The 18,352-nt window shown below is 38.9% G+C and overlaps 1 protein-coding gene across 3 annotated transcripts in view; it reads left to right on the forward strand.

Moving 5' to 3' along the window:
- LOC130931877 (myosin-10-like) overlaps positions 1-18,352 on the forward strand; it is an 81,370-nt gene that overhangs the window by 62,257 nt on the left and 761 nt on the right. For all 3 annotated transcript variants that reach the window (XM_057861052.1, XM_057861054.1, XM_057861053.1), the window contains 18 exons: positions 1,039-1,176; positions 2,693-2,816; positions 2,899-3,070; positions 3,997-4,209; positions 4,278-4,422; positions 5,643-5,849; positions 8,808-8,912; positions 9,006-9,158; positions 9,228-9,476; positions 9,543-9,755; positions 10,763-10,975; positions 11,050-11,211; positions 11,283-11,411; positions 11,512-11,600; positions 13,677-13,800; positions 13,889-14,097; positions 17,083-17,191; positions 17,275-17,447. In XM_057861052.1, the coding sequence (XP_057717035.1) occupies positions 1,039-1,176; positions 2,693-2,816; positions 2,899-3,070; positions 3,997-4,209; positions 4,278-4,422; positions 5,643-5,849; positions 8,808-8,912; positions 9,006-9,158; positions 9,228-9,476; positions 9,543-9,755; positions 10,763-10,975; positions 11,050-11,211; positions 11,283-11,411; positions 11,512-11,600; positions 13,677-13,800; positions 13,889-14,097; positions 17,083-17,191; positions 17,275-17,447 (2,927 nt within the window). The remainder of the gene's footprint in view (positions 1-1,038; positions 1,177-2,692; positions 2,817-2,898; positions 3,071-3,996; positions 4,210-4,277; positions 4,423-5,642; positions 5,850-8,807; positions 8,913-9,005; positions 9,159-9,227; positions 9,477-9,542; positions 9,756-10,762; positions 10,976-11,049; positions 11,212-11,282; positions 11,412-11,511; positions 11,601-13,676; positions 13,801-13,888; positions 14,098-17,082; positions 17,192-17,274; positions 17,448-18,352) is intronic.

Raw genomic sequence — 18,352 nt, forward strand, 5'->3', positions numbered from 1 at the left:
AAAGCTTGGGAAATCTTTTTGTATCCAAATCCGGCTTTAAACTTCTCCACAACAGTATCTCGGACCTGCCTGGTGTGTTCCTTGGTTTTCATAATGCTCTCTGCACTTTAAACAGAACCCTGAGACTATCACAGAGCAGGTGCATTTATACAGAGACTTGATTACACACAGGTGGATTCTATTTATCATCATCGGTCATTTAAGACAACATTGGATCATTCAGAGATCCTCACTGAACTTCTGGAGTGAGTTTGCTGCACTGAAAGTAAAGGGGCCGAATAATATTGCACGCCCCACTTTTCAGTTTTTTGTTAAAAAAGTTTAAATTATCCAATAAATGTTGTTTCACTTCACGATTGTGTCCCACTTGTTGTTGATTCTTGACAAAAAAATTAAATTTCATATCTTTATGTTTGAAGCCTGAAATGTGGCGAAAGGTTGCAAGATTCAAGGGGGCCGAATACTTTTGCAAGGCACTGTATATCCATCTTGTGTCTTATCTTTCCATTCCAAGAATTTATTTTACAGAATATATATATAATTTACAGAAAAATATGGCATATTTTACAGATGGTTTGAATTGCGATTAATTACGATTAAATAATTTTTAAGCTGTAATTAACTCGATTAAAAATTTTAATCGTTTGACAGCCCTAGTATATATATATGTATGTATATGTACATATCTGACTGAGACCTGGCGTCCACACATGTGGACATTACATTTTTCTTTTTTTTAATCTTAATTACCTAAAAATAGGCCTTTTTTGTCTAAAGGCCTTTGTGACATGACGTCAATTTTCCATTTTGCCTAGATCACTAATTTTATGTGCCCAAATCTGCTTTCCAGGTATATTCTTATATCATTTATCCAAAAATGCTCACTGAACACTCTTATTTTTATATGCTTTGAATGTATTCTAAAACATAAAATGCCATTTCATCAGTAACATTCATCACTTTTATACCTGCAATAAGAAGTAACACATGGTAAAATCAATGGTGTGTATGTGTGCGTGCGCGTGTGCATTTTGGTAGGACCTGGAGGAACAGCTGGATGAGGAGGAAGCTGCTAGGCAAAAGCTGCAGCTTGAGAAAGTAACAGCTGAGGCCAAAATGAAGAAATATGAAGAGGATATTTTACTGCTAGAAGACCAAAACACCAAGTTTGTCAAGGTGAGAGGGTGCGGCTTTACTCACCAGTCATCAGAAATGATTTTTGGTCATGTTTACGTACACTGCTGGCCAAAAGTATTGGTACCCCTGCAATTCTGTTAGCTGATGCTCAATTTATCCCAGAAAATGATTGCAATTACAGATACTTTGGTAGTAATATCTTCATTTATTTTGCTTGCATTGAAAAAACATCAAAGAGAATGAAAAAAAATTACATCATGATCATTTTACTCAAAACTCCCAAAATGGGCTGACAAAAGTATTGGCACCCTCAGCCTAATACTTGGTACCACAACCTTTAGACAAAATAACTGCGAACAACCGCTTCCGGTATCCATCAATGAGTTTCTTACAATGCTCTGCTCGAATTTTAGACCATTCTTCTTTGGCCAACTGCTCCAGGTCTTAGATGTGAAGGGTACCTTCTCCAAACTGCCATTTTCAGATCTCTCCACAGGTGTTCAATACGATTCAGGTCTGGACTTATTGCTGGCCAATTTAGAAGTCTCCAGTGCTTTCTCTCAAACTATTTTCTAATGCTTTTTGAAGCGTGTTTTGGGTCATTGTCCTGCTGGAAGACCCATGACCTCTGAGGCAGACCAAGCTTTCTCACACTGGGCCCTACGTTATGCAGCGAAATTTGTTGGTAGTCTTCAGACATCATAATGCCATGCACACAGTCAAGCAGTCCAGTTTCAAAGGCAAAGCAACCCCAAAACATCAGGGAACCTCCGCCATGTTTGACTGTGGGGACCGTGTTCTTTTCTTTGAAGGCCTCGTTTTTTTCCCTGTAAACTCTATGTTGATGCCTTTTCCCCAAAAGCTCTACTTTTGTCATATCCGACCAGAGAGAATTCTTCCAAAACGTTTTTGGCTTTCTCAGGTGAGTTTTGGCAAACTCCAGCCTGCCTTTTTTATGTTTCTGGAGCAAACCTGGGGTCTTCTTGGGTATCCTACCATAGAGTACCTTTTTATTCAGACGCCGACAGATAGTACGGGTTGACACTGTTGTACCCTCGAACTGCAGGACAGCATAAACTTGTTTGGATGTTAGTCGAGGTTCTTTATCCACCATCCGTACAATCTTTCGTTGAAATCTCTCGATGGACTTGTAACCTTGAGATTGCCCATGCTTCCTCACAATTCTGCTTCTCAAGTACTCAGACAGTTCTTTGGTGTTCTTTCTTTTCTCCATGCTCAATGTGGTACACACATTAATCCATTTTAACTGGCTGCAAGTGTGATTTAGTTATTGCCACCACCTGTTATGTGCCACAGGTAAGCATTTTTGGAGTTTTGTGTAAAATGATATAATTAAAAAAAAAATTCCATTCACTTTTGTGTTTTTCATTGCAAGCAAAATAAATGAAGATATTGATACCAAAGCAATTGTAATTGCAGTCATTTTCTGGGAGAAATTGAGCATTATCTGACAGAATTGCAAGGGTGCCAATACGTTTGGCCAGCGCTGTATACATCACTAAATAAAGGGCTTGTACAATAATCTGCCTTTCAGGAAAAAAAGTCGCTGGAAGATCGAATAAATGAGATGACCATTTTCCTTGCTGAGGAGGAAGAGAAGGCTAAAAACCTGGGAAAGGTCAAGAACAAGCAAGAGATCATGATGGTCGACTTGGACGGTAAAGAAGATACGCCTTTGTCATGTCAGTACAGTCACTATTGTATCGCTACACTTCTAACTTTGTCTAATTTTGAATCCAGAGAGGCTTAAGAAGGAGGAAAAGACCCGTCAGGAGCTGGAGAAGGCCAAGAGGAAGCTGGAAGGGGAAACATCTGACTATCAGGACCAATTAGCTGAGCTCCAGGCCCAGATAGAGGAGTTTAAAACTCAGATTGTCAAGAAAGAGGACGAGCAACTGTTACTTCAAACGAGGTAGGAGAATTGTGGCACAGGAAGAAGTTCACCAACAGAATACTACTGCATACCTCAGGCAGTGCTAGAAAAGGTTTTAAATACTTTTAGTGCCATTGATGATGATGATCGACGTCCCGTCATGTGCCCCTTTTTATCCTTCTGCTGTGACTTTATATGATTTTGTCACGATTAGAAGTCCAATCCATTGGAACTGGAAGGGTTGACAGCGAATGAACGAAGGTTCATTCAATCGCCGTCAATGGTGGCCAATGGGTTAATATTATATGTGACTGAGCTCCTGTGGGATGATGAGATTGACATAAGTGGTACATTTACCTTATTTAAGTCTGAAGCGCTCTTTTTGTATGCTGCATTTTATTCGCATACAGACAAGTACACAGATAAAATCTCATAACTTGGGACTGACCCAACAATTTATTCTTTATTCTTGATATTTTAGAATGTGTGATTAAAGTTCATTCAATCATTACGGTATAAATATGTCTCATACGAATGTGTCACTGTGAGTCTGTTTTTATAATAGTAAGAAGCAGTCAGGAAATGCTTACACAAAAGTGCTACGCGGGATGCAATGCCATCCACGCAATTTTAAAGTTGTCAATGTGACTGAGTCATTCACCTACAAATGACAGCCAGTGTCAAATGTCCAACAATAACTTTATCTCTGCTGCCATCCAGTGGATAAGTAAAATACTTATTTTTTTTAAATTAAAAACTATCTAAAAAACTATCTAATTACGTGTTTTATCTTCATTATATTTTAGTATTATACGTAATTGGCAGCATATCTACCTCCGAGTTAGTAAAGTGTGTATGTTCTCTGTGCTTGTGCGGCATATACATATAACTTTCACAAGTTTTGGTACACTTGTGCAAGCTAATATATTATGTAACTTTTGTCTAAAATGTTTAATATTTGATAGGGGTGAAGATGAGGTCAACCAAAAGAACAATGCTCTGAAGCAAGTGCGAGAGCTTCAAGCCCAGCTGGCTGAGTTGCAGGAGGACATGGAGTTGGAAAAACAGGCCAGGAACAAGGCTGAGAAGCTCAAGAGAGATTTGAGTGAAGAACTGGAGGCCCTAAAGACAGAACTGGAGGACACCCTGGATACAACCGCTGCCCAGCAGGAGCTGAGGTAACAATTTCTGATATCGTAATGCGTGAAGAGAGTTCAAGACTTACCTGAACCATTTTTTTGTTTAGAACCAAGCGAGAGCAAGAAGTTGCAGAACTGAAGAAGGCAATCGATGAGGAGACAAAAAACCACGAGGCTCAAATACAGGATATGCGACAGAGACATAGCATTGCTTTAGAAGAGCTCTCAGAGCAGCTCGAACAGGCGAAGAGGGTGAGGCACCTTCATTGAATGGTTTATTTCAGAATTGGAGAATTTGAGTTCAAAATTCTTGAAAAATAAGCCTTCACTTACCTGATAATTCATCGATAACAAGTGATAAAATATCAAAAGCTTTATTGGCTCGTTGCAATGTTGTTTTTGGCCGCCCTTTTTTTGTCTTAGTCTTATAATAATGATAATATACTAATATTATTAATCATATTTAAGTCATTTCAAACTGTGTCCGTCTTCGTCTAGTTTTAGTCGACAGTTACTCAAAATGTTTTCATCTTTAAGTTCAAAAGTTTTAATCCAAAAATTATTTATAAAGGTTTCCAACAATTTTTAATATACATACACAGACGAGAACATATTGTAGCATCTACAAGGACAACGCTAACCTTGTGATGATAATACACAATCAGCAGGAAAAACAATTTATTTTCAGTTAAACCCACCTACAAGACTTGAACTGTATGTAAAAAAATATATATATATATATATATATATATCCGAGCGTTTAAGAGGATGCTCGCGACGCGAAAGCTGATGCTAATGCTAACGCAACGAGTTAATTTTAGTGTTTGATGATCACTCAGCACAGACCTTTAAAGCAACCTTGCGTATTCTCTATTACCAAGATAAGAAAACAAATTTTACCATGTTTCCAAACAGGCAAGATGGAGCACAGCCTATCTTGAAACACATCCTAAACTCCGGTGCCCGACTTATAATATGAAAATTTCATGTCCACTCACGCATTGTGAACATTAGACAGTTACTATGTACCATTTTCGTCTCGTCAGACGAAAACTGGCATTCGTCTCGTTATGTTCTAGTCTCCCAAGCCACGTTGAAGCTCGTCATTGTTGTGAAAATATTGTTCGTCGATGAAATATTTTCGTTATCATAATTGTTGACTAAAACAACATTGGCTCATTGAATAGCTCAAAGGGAAAAAAGGCATTTTAGTTAGTACTCACACTAATTTGGTATTTTAAAAACTATTTTCAAGCTTTCTTTTCTTAGTTGTTTTTATTTATTTATTTATTTATGTTTTTAACTTGCTCTCAGGACAAGTTTCTACTCTATTTTCTATGCGGAGTATTTAAAATTTTAAGCCTGGAACGTGAAATGTCCTCCAATTCTGGAATTAGCCAAATCCATCCAATTCTCAATGAAAACATCTGTTGAAGAATGTTAAAACTACTTTTGCTTCCAATTAATATTAGTTCAAAGCTAACTTGGAGAAGACCAAACAGACCCAGGAGAGTGCAAACAAGGAAATGGCCAATGAGATCAAAAGCCTTCAACAGGCAAAGACTGAGTCCGAACACAAGAGGAAGAAACTGGAGTCTCAGCTACAGGAGGTGATGGCCAGAAACACTGAGGGCGAGCGGTCCAAGGGCGAGTTGGCTGAACGTGTGCACAAACTGCAGGTACAAGGCTTGCCACTAAATGTGTGAGCAAATGTATTTGATCAGGCTGGGCGATAAGGCTTAAAAATAAAATCTCTGATTTTTCTCATGATGGATGGATGGATGGATTCATTCATTCATTCATTCATTCATTCCAAAACCGTTACAAGTAGCATGTAAAGCTGTACAAAATGTTGGTCAGGCCCAACACAATCACATATTTTGAACCATTCAGACGACTGATAAAATTAAACATGTATACCCTTAAAACAGACTGGCGGGTATTCACCCAAGCTGCTACAAACATTCCTGAAGTACTGGTCCATCTGGGCCTTTTCAACAAGATTCTCAGGGAATCATTATATGCCACTTGTAGTCTCTGGAAATTTGCTTTGTTATAATCAGACCACAGATGTGCATTGTAGAGTGGTGTACAATAGGCCTTAAAAAGGGCCCCCTTGACCTCATCAGAGCACTGACCAAATTTACGGGAAAGGATATTATCTTGGACATATAGAGAATGGCACTGGCGAAATATGTCCTCATTGTCTGTCAGCATGTCGGTGATCATATGGCCGAGATATTTCACCTGACTGCAGGACTTTACCACTTGACCTGCCAACTTAAAGTCAGAGAAGACCAACTGTTTATCCCCATTTGATCTTACGATCATGACGACACTCTTAGCATCATTATATTTTATATCATAAGATGGTTCACCACCGGCCCACCAGCCATGCAGCCAGTTTTACACCTACTTAACTGCTTTGACAAATCATTCATATAAAGTTAAATAAAATTGATGTGACGTGGAAGGTGGCAGACACACAGTCATTCCACTTCACCTGCGTTGTTTGGTGTGCATACCAATATGACAGAATTCTTAAAATATCATTAGAAACACACGCTTGGCTTAATTTCTTAAACAACTTCCCATGGTTCACACGTTCAAAAGCCTTGGAAGCATCTAAAAAACACATAAGCACAGCAGAGTTTTTACTTATATATGTATTTACCAATTCTTTTACAATTTTAAAATTTTGATTTACAAAAATGTTTGCTATTGAACTCATTGATTGCTTTGACACAGTTAGGCGTCCAGTCCTTTTTGACAGGGAGAGTCAAAATAGACGTCCAGCACTGTCAATGGCGCTGATACATGTGTATTCACAGCCAGTACTCTCAGTTTCAATTGATCGAAATGACTTTTTTTTTTTTTTAATGTTAAACAACAGTAACGTAAATGTACCGCAAAACTTCTAAAATACAGTGAGTAAAATAAGCATTTGAACACCCTGCTATTCAAGTTCTCCCACTTAGAAATCATGGAGGGGTCTGAAATTTTCATCGTAGGTGCATTTCCACTGTGAGAGAGATAATCTTAAAAGAAAAATCGAGAAATCACAATGTATGATTTTTTTTAAACATTTTTTTTTGTGTGATACAGCTGCAAATGAGTATTTTAAACCTGAATAAACGAATGTTAATATTTGATACAGTAGCCTTTGTTTGCAATTACAGAGGTCAAATGTTTCCTCTAGTTTTTCACCAGGTTTGCAGACACTGCAGGAGGGATCTTGGCCCACCCATCAGTCAGGTTTCTGGGCTGTCGCTGAGAAACAGTGAGGTTTAGCTCCCTCCAAAGGTTTTCTTTTGGGTTTACTTCTGGAGACCGGCTAAGCGATGCTAGAACCTTGTTATGCTTCTTACGGAGCCACTTCCTGGTTTTCCTGGTTGTGTGGTTTGGGTCATTGTCATGTTGGAAGACCCAGGCACAACCCATCTTCAATGCTTTGACTGAAGGAAGGAGGTTGGTCCCCAAAATCTCACAATACAGGGCCCCGGTCATCCTCTCTTTAATACAGTGCACTCGTCCTGTCCCATGCACAGAAAAACACCCCCATAGTATGGTGCTACCACCCCTATGCTTCACAGTAGGGATGGTGTTCTTGAGATAGTACTCATCATTCTTCTTCCTTGAAACACGGTTAACGGAATTGAAAAGCAAAAAGTTTTATTTTACTCTCATCTGACCACAAAACTTGCTCCCATGACTCCTCTGCATCATCCAAATGGCCATAGGCAAACTTAAGACGGGCTTTGACATGTGCTGGTTTAAGCAGGGGAACCTTCCGTGCCATGCATTATTTCAAACCATGACGGTCAATCTCAATCGGAATGGAGCCCCATGTAAGATATCATCTCGTGGGGTCTCAATGATCCTAAGAAAGGAGTTGGTCAATGGCCTGAAAAGCGCTGGGACCACCATTTCCAAGGTTATTGTTGGTAATACACTAAGACGTCATGTTATGCTTCTTCCATTTTCCAGTGATTGCTTTTTTTTTCTTTCTTTCTTTTTTAAACCAAAATACTTAGCAATTGCTCCATAGCCCTTTCCAGCCTTGTGGAGGTGAACAATTTTGTCTCTCGTGTCTTTGGACGACATTGAATGGAGGTGGACTTTTAATAGGTGGACTAATGGTCAGGATTGTAGCTGATTGACAGGTGTTGAAACACTTGTTGGCAGCTGTATCACACAAATAAATTGTTAAAAAATCATGCACTGTGATTTCTGGATTTTTCTTTTCGGATTATCTCTCTCACAGTGGACATGCACCTACGATAAAAATTTCAGACGCCTCCATGATTTCTAAGTGGGTAAAACTTATTTTCTCCACTGTATCAATTTCTCTCCCCCTATTTGTGCTGTCAGCCCCTAAATTCACATCTAATGACCTCACACCTTTTTTTCATGGAATAATCTATTGAATAAGTGGCTGGTAGATTTCCTTTTTGGCTAAAAACAACAACCACAAAAACCCCTTGAATTCATTTTTTTTTTTTTTTTTTTTTTTTTTTTTTTTTTTTTTTTCTGATATGAAAAAATCTCAAATAATTGATAAAATTGATTTATCGGCCAGACCTAGTACCCGTACAATTTCCAAACAGTTGACTTACATGAATCGTTTCTCCATGCAGACTGAACTCGACAATGTGTCGGCCATGCTGGAAGATGCAGAAAGAAAAGGCATCAAGATGACAAAAGAGGTTTCTGGATTAGAAAGTCAGCTCCAAGACTCACAGGTGCCCTACACTCATTTGGTATCACTTCAAAAATGAAATGCGATTAACTTTAAGTGCTCAACTCACTCGAAAATTGATCACATTTTCCCATAGGAGCTCCTCCAGGAAGAGACTCGTCAGAAACTGAACCTCAGTAGCCGCTTGCGGCAGTTAGAGGAGGAAAAGAACGCTCTCCAGGAGCAACAAGAGGAAGATGAAGTGGCCCGCAAAAATGTGGAGAAACAGTTGTTAACCTTACAGGCTCAGGTAGGTCAGATTGTGTCTTTGGGTTGATTCTCAGTTTAAAATTCTGCTTTTTTTCTTTTTTGTTTGCAGCTGTTGGAGAGCAAGAAGAAGGTGGAGGATGATGTGGGGACAATCGACGGCCTGGAAGAGGCAAAGAAGAAACTACAAAAGGACCTGGAGATTTCAGGCCAGCGTCTGGAGGAAAAGACCATCGCTTTTGAGAAAATGGAGAAGACAAAGACCCGTCTGCAGCAGGAGCTGGATGACCTAACTGTTGACTTGGATCATCAGAGGCAGAGTGTGTCCAACCTTGAGAAGAAACAGAAGAAGTTTGACCAAGTGAGAGAATGGATGGGCCCAGGTTAGTTACAAACAGGCTGACAATTCAATTTTTCCTATCTGTAGATGTTGGCCGAGGAGAAGAGCATTTCTGCCCGCTACGCTGAAGAGCGTGACCGGGCGGAAGCTGAGGCCAGGGAGAAAGAGACTAAAGCTCTGTCCATGACCAGAGCTCTGGATGAAGCTCTGGAGGCCAAAGAGGAGCTGGAGAGGGTCAACAAGCAACTCCGTGGTGAAATGGAAGATCTCATGAATTCGAAGGATGACGTGGGCAAGAATGTGAGCGTGATAGGACCACTGATAAACTGCAAATAGTCAAGTTGTAGTCTACTGGTCCAGTCAAATCATTTTCTCTATCTTGTTTTGAGTGTTAAAGACTAAGATTAATGTGTCAGATTATTCCACTTACTTAATAATATTTCTTCTTATGAAGCCCATAGATCTAAAAATTGGTATTTTTTCATCAAAATCAAGCAAAATTTGCTTTCAAATAATGTTTTGAACGATATTTATTCTTTAATTAAAAACATTTCAAAGCTTTTTTTTTTAATTAAATATACTAATGTACAGGGTGTTCCAAAATGGTTGACCCCATTCTAAATGCCCATATCTCAGAAACTACTTGATGGATCTTAATGAAACTAAATACACTTTGTGTTGAAGGTCATAAGTTTTATCGGTTAAATTTACAAAGCAAAGAACAAATATTTGTTGGTTCTATGACAGATTTTCATAAATGTTCAATATGAGCGCCGCCTGTGACTCTGCAAACGTCGAGTCTGTATTCGAGCACGTGCCAAACTCCCTGTAGCATGTGTTCGGTAACAGTTTCCAGTGCAGCTGTAATTCTTTTTTCTTGTTTAGTTGGTGCCTTCTTTGCAAAATTTGTGAAGAAGGCACGCTGCACTGTCTTCGGTGACTGAGTCCGAGCATATTCTAACACACAAAATTCCTTTTCTTTTGAAGTGAACGGCATTTCTCAAACTGAAAAGATAGAAATGCCAAACGTTACACACAAAAACTTGAAACGTTTCTACACAAGCTGTGAAAATTTGAGGTCATTCCAATGAAAATTGCCAAAATTATTGGCCTATGAAATGGGTTCAAACATTTTGAAACACCCTGTTTTACTTAAAATAAGTCTGTTAAGCTTATTTTCAGATAGCTATGTTTCTTATTTCTATTAGATTTACACTCAACACAAGGGAATTTAACTAGTTTTGACAAGGTGTGTTTTTGCAGTGTAGAAAGCATCATAACATTCGTTGCTCTTGTCTGGGCTGTAGGTTCACGAGCTGGAGAAATCCAAGCGTACTCTAGAGCAGCAGCTGGAGGAGATGAAGACTCAACTTGAGGAGCTGGAGGATGAGCTGCAGGCCACCGAGGATGCTAAGTTGCGGCTAGAAGTCAACATGCAGGCCATGAAGGCTCAATATGAGCGAGATCTTCAGGGCCGTGACGACCAGAACGATGAAAAAAAGAGAGCCCTCATCAAGCAGGTGCTGCTTCCAGCTTGGTTTTGACCTTTTTATTTTATCATGCGCCAATGTAAAACCTGTGTTCCTTTCCTCAGGTCCGAGAGATGGAGGCAGAACTGGAGGACGAGAGGAAGCAGAAAGGCTTGGCCATTGCCGCTAAGAAGAAGCTGGAAATGGATTTGAAGGACGTGGAGGGTCAGATAGAAGGTGCCAGCAAAGGCCGAGATGAAGCCATCAAACAACTTCGCAAGTTACAGGTGCGCATTCAGATCTGGTCAACATGCTTCATGCCGTGCTTTACATCTAAACACCAACATTTCATCTTCAGGCCCAAATGAAGGACTATCAGAGGGAACTGGAAGATGCCAGGGCATCCAGAGATGATATTTTTGCCTTATCTAAGGAAAATGAGAAGAAACTCAAGAGTCTAGAGGCTGAAATTGTGCAACTGCATGAGGTACACAACAGTTTATAATCCTCAAATTTTCCCTCTCAAACACACATACATAAAGAAGTATAACTTTAATTTCTTTACTTTTTTTTTTTTTTGCCTGAAGGACCTGGCAGCATCAGAGAGAGGACGACGTCACGCTGAGCAAGAAAGAGATGAGTTGCAAGATGAAATCTCCAACAGCACATCTGGGAAGTATGTTCCCGTTCCTTCATCATGTTCAACACAATATACACTAATCAGAACATTTCTTTACGCACTGAATCAATTGCTCAGAAGTGGGTGGGTGATATAGCAATAAGTCAATAATTTCTGCTTCAGCTGAACAGCATTTTTACACAATATTTAAGACACCCGTGTTTTCCACTGCAACGTAAACAACGCAAATCCAGTGCAAAGAATATCTCATTGCTTGAAAAGGAAACAAAAATTGGCCCAGTAGTTCAGCAAAAAATCAGCAAAGTGCTTTACATGATAAAAAATAGCAAAGGCAATGGATACCATATGTGTGCAGTGTAGTTCAGTGTAGTCGAGTAATTCGATTAGAAAAAATAAGCTTCGAGTTAAATTTTGCTACTTTGAGTATTCGTTTAATCGAAGTGGCGTTGTAATGTTTTTTTTTTTGTTTGTTTAAGTGTTTGCATTTATTTTTATTGATTGGGTGGATACACTACCCTCTAGTGGCAACAGTGAATATGACATAACTCATTTAACATGCCTGAATCCAGCTGCTTTTGTTTGGACTTAAATGGTTTTTTTTAATGTATTCATAATTTAATTCATAGGTTTATTTAGTCGTTTTTGTGGGAATATGTGGTTGAATGATTTGTTAAGGATATTGTAAAAAATATATTAGGGCTGTCAAACGATTAAAATTTTTAATCGAGTTAGTTACAGCTTAAAACTTAACTAATCGTAATTAATCGCAATTCAAACCATCTATAAAATATGCCATATTTTTCTGTAAATTATTGTTGGAATGGAAAGATAAGACACAAGACAAATATATACATTCAACATACGGTACATAAGTACTGTATTTGTTTATTATAACAATAAATCAACAAGATGGCATTAACATTGTTAACATTCTGTTAAAGCAATCCATGGATAGAAAGACTTGTAGTTCTTAAAAGGTAAATGTTAGTACAAGTTATAGAAATTTTATATTAAAGCCCCTCTTAATGTTTTCATTTTCATAAAATTTGTAAAATTTCCAGTCAAAAAATATACTATTTGCTCGCCATTGTTGATGTCAGTGATTACACAATGCTCATTCATGGAGCTGAAACCCATAAAATCAGTCGTACCCAAGCGCCAGCAGAGGGCGACAAAACACCAAAAAAACACAAGTAACAAGTGGACATTACCCTGTGCTGTCATTTTAATCTGTTTGAGCGGGGCATGTGCGTTAAATGCATCAAATAATTTAATGTGATTATTTTTAAAAATTAATTACTGCCCGTTAACCCGATAATTTTGACAGCCCTATATATTATAGTATCTAAGCTAGTGGACTTTTGCTATGCAAGTTAGCCAATTGTTCTTTCATTGTACTTAGATCTTAATTATTTAAGTTTTTTTTTTTTATACCATTTGAGGCTAAGCTTGGGTATTTTATTTTTTTTATGTTCCCAATCCGATTATTCGAACTAACTAGTCCATAGATTTATCGACTACTAAAATAATCCAAAGTTGCAGCCCCAGTGCAGTGTGCACATTTACATACAGTACATACACATTTAAACTTTTTTTTTTCTACACACGTACTCATAAGTTCTACAAAAAAAAACGAAATGAAAAAGAGGATTTCATCCTCCGAAATGTAAAATAAATACTTTATAAAGCTTTTCTTTGTGGCCTAGTGAGAAGCCTGTGTTAGCTTCAGATGACTTACAGTATACAACCAGTCGAGTATGAATGGAAGTTGCAGGGTTGTTCACAATAAACAGTTGGAGGGGAGCCTGCATACTAATTTGTTTGCTCTTTAACTCATTGGCCATTGGAAAACAATAGACATCCAATTCATTTAAACTGGGAAGACTGGCTGTGAATGCTCATGTTTTAAGTGCCATTGCATGGGCTGGACGTCCAATCTATTTTAACTTTGGTTTATTTGGCTTCTCCAAGTCAAAATGGATTAGAGGTCCAGTAACGGCAATGGCAGCCTACGAGTTGAGCATAAACTAAACCCTAAAACGTAACATCTTATGCGCAGCCTTATTGTCAAGTGCGAATTAGCTCTATGACATTCTGTTTCTGCCTTTTAAGAACCGCTCTGATGGAAGAAAAGAGAAGGCTGGAAGCTCGTATCGCTCAGCTTGAGGAAGAGCTAGAAGAAGAGCAAGGCAACATGGAGCTACTTAACGACCGCTTCAGAAAGACCACTATGCAGGTGTGACAAATTTTGCGAGGCTTCCTAAAAACAGACTGCGTTTACATTCATGTTCTGTCCGATGCCTCCATATCGTTCATCTCCATAGGTGGACACGCTGACCACAGAGCTGAGCGCAGAACGGAGCGTGTCACAAAAGAGTGAAAATGCCCGGCAGCAGCTGGAACGTCAAAATAAGGAGCTGCGAGCCAAGCTGGGCGAGCTGGAAGGTTCTGTAAAGAGTCGCTTCAAGGCCTCCATTACAGCGCTGGAGGCCAAGATAGCACAACTGGAGGAACAGCTAGAGCAGGAAGCCAAGTAAGGCATTCATGGAAAGTGTAACAGCCATACAAGTAGGGGTGGGGAACCTCCGGGTAACTCGCAATATGATTTGCATTACAAGGCTTATGATAACAATTATCTCACAATATGGGGATATAACAATTATTGATACATGGGTCAGGAAATAATTGTACAGCATTTTACTATTCAAGTCATAAACAGAAAAACACGCTCTTTTTATCCTTCTGCTATGAATTGAACTGAGTTTATCACTGGTAGGTAGATAGAGTGGCTCACTGGTAGTGCAGTTCCTCCCCCGAGCCAGAGGTTGTGGGTTCGATTCTCCTCCTGATCAACTCGTCTAAGGCTAGGTTCAAACTACAGGTCTTAAAGCACGAATCCAATTGTTTCGTGTTTTTCCGACTCGAGTCAGGCATTAACTTGACGGTCTGAATGGGACAAGTCGCATAGAAGTGGACCATTTCAAATACGATCCAAGTCACTTTCATATGTGGTTCAAATCCGATCTGGGACACATTTTTTCAGAACGTGACTGGCAGTCTGAACTGTCAAGACTCCAAATCAGAATTCATGCAGCAATGACGTCAGCAAAGAGCAAGAGGCACGGAGGACTGCAGCCATCTAGGCATTAGCGCCTAGCTTGAATTCTGCTTTTAAGCACGAAGCGGGCTTGACCACAGTCATAAAAAAATAAAATGAAAAAAAGAATAAGCCTTACAATTTTCGATTTTCATTCTGCCGAATGAGCAATATTTCATTAATGCACCCATGGCCGAGTCGGGGGGCAAACTGATGCACCCATGTAATTTCACGCACACACGTCAAGGCTCATGTGTTTGCGTTTATGCGTTCTATCACTCCATATAAACTATGAATATAAGACTAAACGGGGATTATTAATGTCTGTTATTTGTGTCCTCTTTTTGGAAATCAAAAATATGATCACTCTGGAATGACATACAGTAATTTGTTTTTATGCTTCTGTGCATGCGGGTCTCTTTGCTGAGCGCATCTCGGACTGCGAATCAGTGCGCATGTGTCATACTTGAACTGTCTCAATGGACAAAAGGAGTCTGAACGGGCACGCCAAAAAAACAGATATGGCAAAAAATCAGATTTGTGCATTAAGACCTGTAGAATGAACCTAGCCTAAGGTTGGCCAAGATACTGAACCCACCGTTGCTCCTGGTGCTGCGTCACCAGTTGGTAGGTGAGAATACAGTGAAAAGCGCTTTGAGAGCCTTAAAGTTGGAAAGGCGCTATACTCCATTTACCATAGTAGGCATCTAATTCATTTGAACTAGAATGGTTCAAATGAACCTGATTGGATGGTCCCAATTCGTCGGATTGGACGTCTATGGCAGCCAATGAGTTTAATTTTCGGCATTTTGGGTCATTTTCTGTTGATTTTGAGTCACTTTCTGTTGATTTGGGGTTACAGAACAGAAAATGACCTCGGAATCTCCTTAAATGAATAGACAGTGACTCAACCTAAACATGAAGAAACTTGTAAATGCCCTAGAATGAACAGAAAGTGACTTGTAAATGCCCCGAAAATCGGAAAGACCGGCTGTCAATGCGCTGTTTTCGAATGAAAGAACGTTAATTCGCCCCTCCCAGTCTAAATGGATTGGGCATCGAGCGCTGTCAATGGCAGCCGTTGAGTTAACAGAGACATGCTCTTCTAGTAGAAGATTTTGGTCGCAACTTGTTGGTTCCTTATTTTCCTAAACCGTGATAGTGAACAGTGAAACCCTAACCCTAAAACAATATATCGATTCTTGACAGGAGCATATCTTTGGGGATACAAAGAATCACGATATATCACCATTTCAATATTTTGTCACAACATAATATACAGTAAATATAAACACTACCGTTAAAAGGTTTGGGGTCCAAGCGACCCCAAACTTTTGAAACGGGGTGTATCATATGGGATTTTTCATTATGTACACTACGGTTCAAAAGTTTGGGGTCTACGGTAGTGTATATATAAATATGATGGCAGAAAACACTCAGGTGACCTAAAGCTGTGACACCCCCAATCTGGCCAAATTTCAAAATTGTCCTACATGCATGTGTGATATTATTGGAAAGTTTAAAATCTCAATTTTCTGGGGAGGAAAAAAAATTGAAACCCCGAAACCCTAACTCGAGGTGAGAGCATGAAAGAGCATAATTAAAGATGCCATGATTTTAAAGAGATATTATCGCGTACTTACCTCGTTTAGATCCAAAAACTGTGTAACATGTCTCACTGAGTGTCAAGACACAGCTGTGAATGGCCACAGCCCGACTTTTGAGGGGTTTTATGGGTGAAACACGGTAATATAACAAGGGTCGCAATGTAGAAATCGCTGACATCAATTTATGGTCAACATTTTCTTTTTCAAATATTTACCTTTAAAAAAAATTTTTTTTTTTTTCTTTGTTTGGATTAATTTTTTATCACCTAAAGTGTTGGGCGAAATGCGACAGTAACAAAAAAAATACAGTTAAGCGATAGTTATGAGGTAGATATCCGCGACTGAGTTATAGACACTATTTTTTTCATTGTGACGTAATTTGTGTAAAAGTTTAAAATATGCGAATGAATAATTTTATAAAGTGGTATTTTTTTAATACTAAATATTAGACATCAATGATGCTAAGCTAAAAATGATAGGCATTCCGAATAATTATTATAATTGCTTACCTTCTTTTTACGGCTGGGTTGAAACAAAAGCGATTGCGCGGTGTCTGTAAACGGGGGTCTCCAGAGTAAAACGGACAAATTAAAAATAGTTTGGGGGCTCAATGCACCATGAAATTGCTTTGGCAGCATATAGACAAATTGTTGTATCAAACACAACAGTTCATTTGGCTTAAAATATAGCAGTTTTTTTTTTTTATGAGGGGTGCAAGACCAGAAATTGCTTTTTCAGCCTTGTCTGTGTTTTCCGCCATTTATATATATTATATGAATATACAAAATACAAGTGTTCTATTCACCTTCTGTAGGGAGCGGGCAGCTGCTAACAAGTTAGTTAGGAGGACGGAGAAGAAGCTGAAAGAGATATGCATGCAGGTGGAGGACGAACGACGCCATGCCGACCAGTTTAAAGAACAAGTATGTTTCTTGTCATTTTAACTTGAAAAGGTTCTGGATGTGTGAATCACAAATTCATTTTTTTGTTTGATGTGCGTGTCAAGTTGGAAAAAGCAAACTCGCGTATGAAGCAACTGAAGCGTCAGCTGGAGGAGGCCGAAGAGGAGGCCACAAGGGCCAATGCGTCACGCAGAAAGCTGCAGCGAGAACTGGATGACGCCACCGAGGCCAGCGAGGGTCTCAGCCGGGAAGTCCACACGCTCAAAAACCGCCTTCGGTACGTTTGTTTTCATTATAAGCAACCATTCTTTGGTTCGTATGTTCGTAACTTATATTACTGAGTAGGGTTGTTCCGTTCATGTTTTTTTGCTCCAGATACGATCCCGATCCTTCCTGATAATTTTTCTCGATCACATACATTTAGGCAATGCATTAAGAAAAAAATGAATAAAACTCGGACGAATATATACAGTCAACATACAGTACATAAGTACTGTATTTGTTTATTATGACAAAAAATCCTCAAGATGGCATTTACATTAATAACATTCTTTCTGTGAGAGGGATCCACGGCTAGAAAGACTTGTGACTTTGTATATTGTGACTAAATATTGTCATCTAGTGTATTTGTTGAGCTTTCAGTAAATGATACTGTAGCCATGCCCCAATGCATGATGGGAAGTGGAACCATGACTGCGTAGTGCTATCAATTGATATATTTTCTCTGCGTTGGGAAATAACTTAAGGTGTTAAGAAAAAGATCATTTGCTACCTTGCTTCCCCACATTGCTTCCAATGATCTTTCTAATCGTAGGCAGAGGGAATGCAAGGCTTTAGCCAATTAAAAAAAGGCTCTAAAGGCTGCCGAAATTCACTCTACTCATTTTAAACTGCCTTTTATCTCTCTATATAGGTAAAATGGCACCATTACAGATTGAGCACGACAATGCGTGGGTGGGTCGTGCAGCGCATGCATTAATTGCGTTAAATATTTTAACGTGATACATTTTTTTTTAAATTAATTACCGCCGTTATCGGGATAAATTTGATAACCCTACCTTAAGCCTAAGCTAAAGACTCTGGACGAGTGTAACATATTATGTTTGTAACGTTAAATACAATTAGAAAACAGTTAAATTAAAATATATACTGTATATATATATATATATTAAAAAATAGGCA

Source organism: Corythoichthys intestinalis, chromosome 16, assembly GCF_030265065.1.
Source record: "Corythoichthys intestinalis isolate RoL2023-P3 chromosome 16, ASM3026506v1, whole genome shotgun sequence".
Classification (NCBI taxonomy): domain Eukaryota; kingdom Metazoa; phylum Chordata; class Actinopteri; order Syngnathiformes; family Syngnathidae; genus Corythoichthys; species Corythoichthys intestinalis.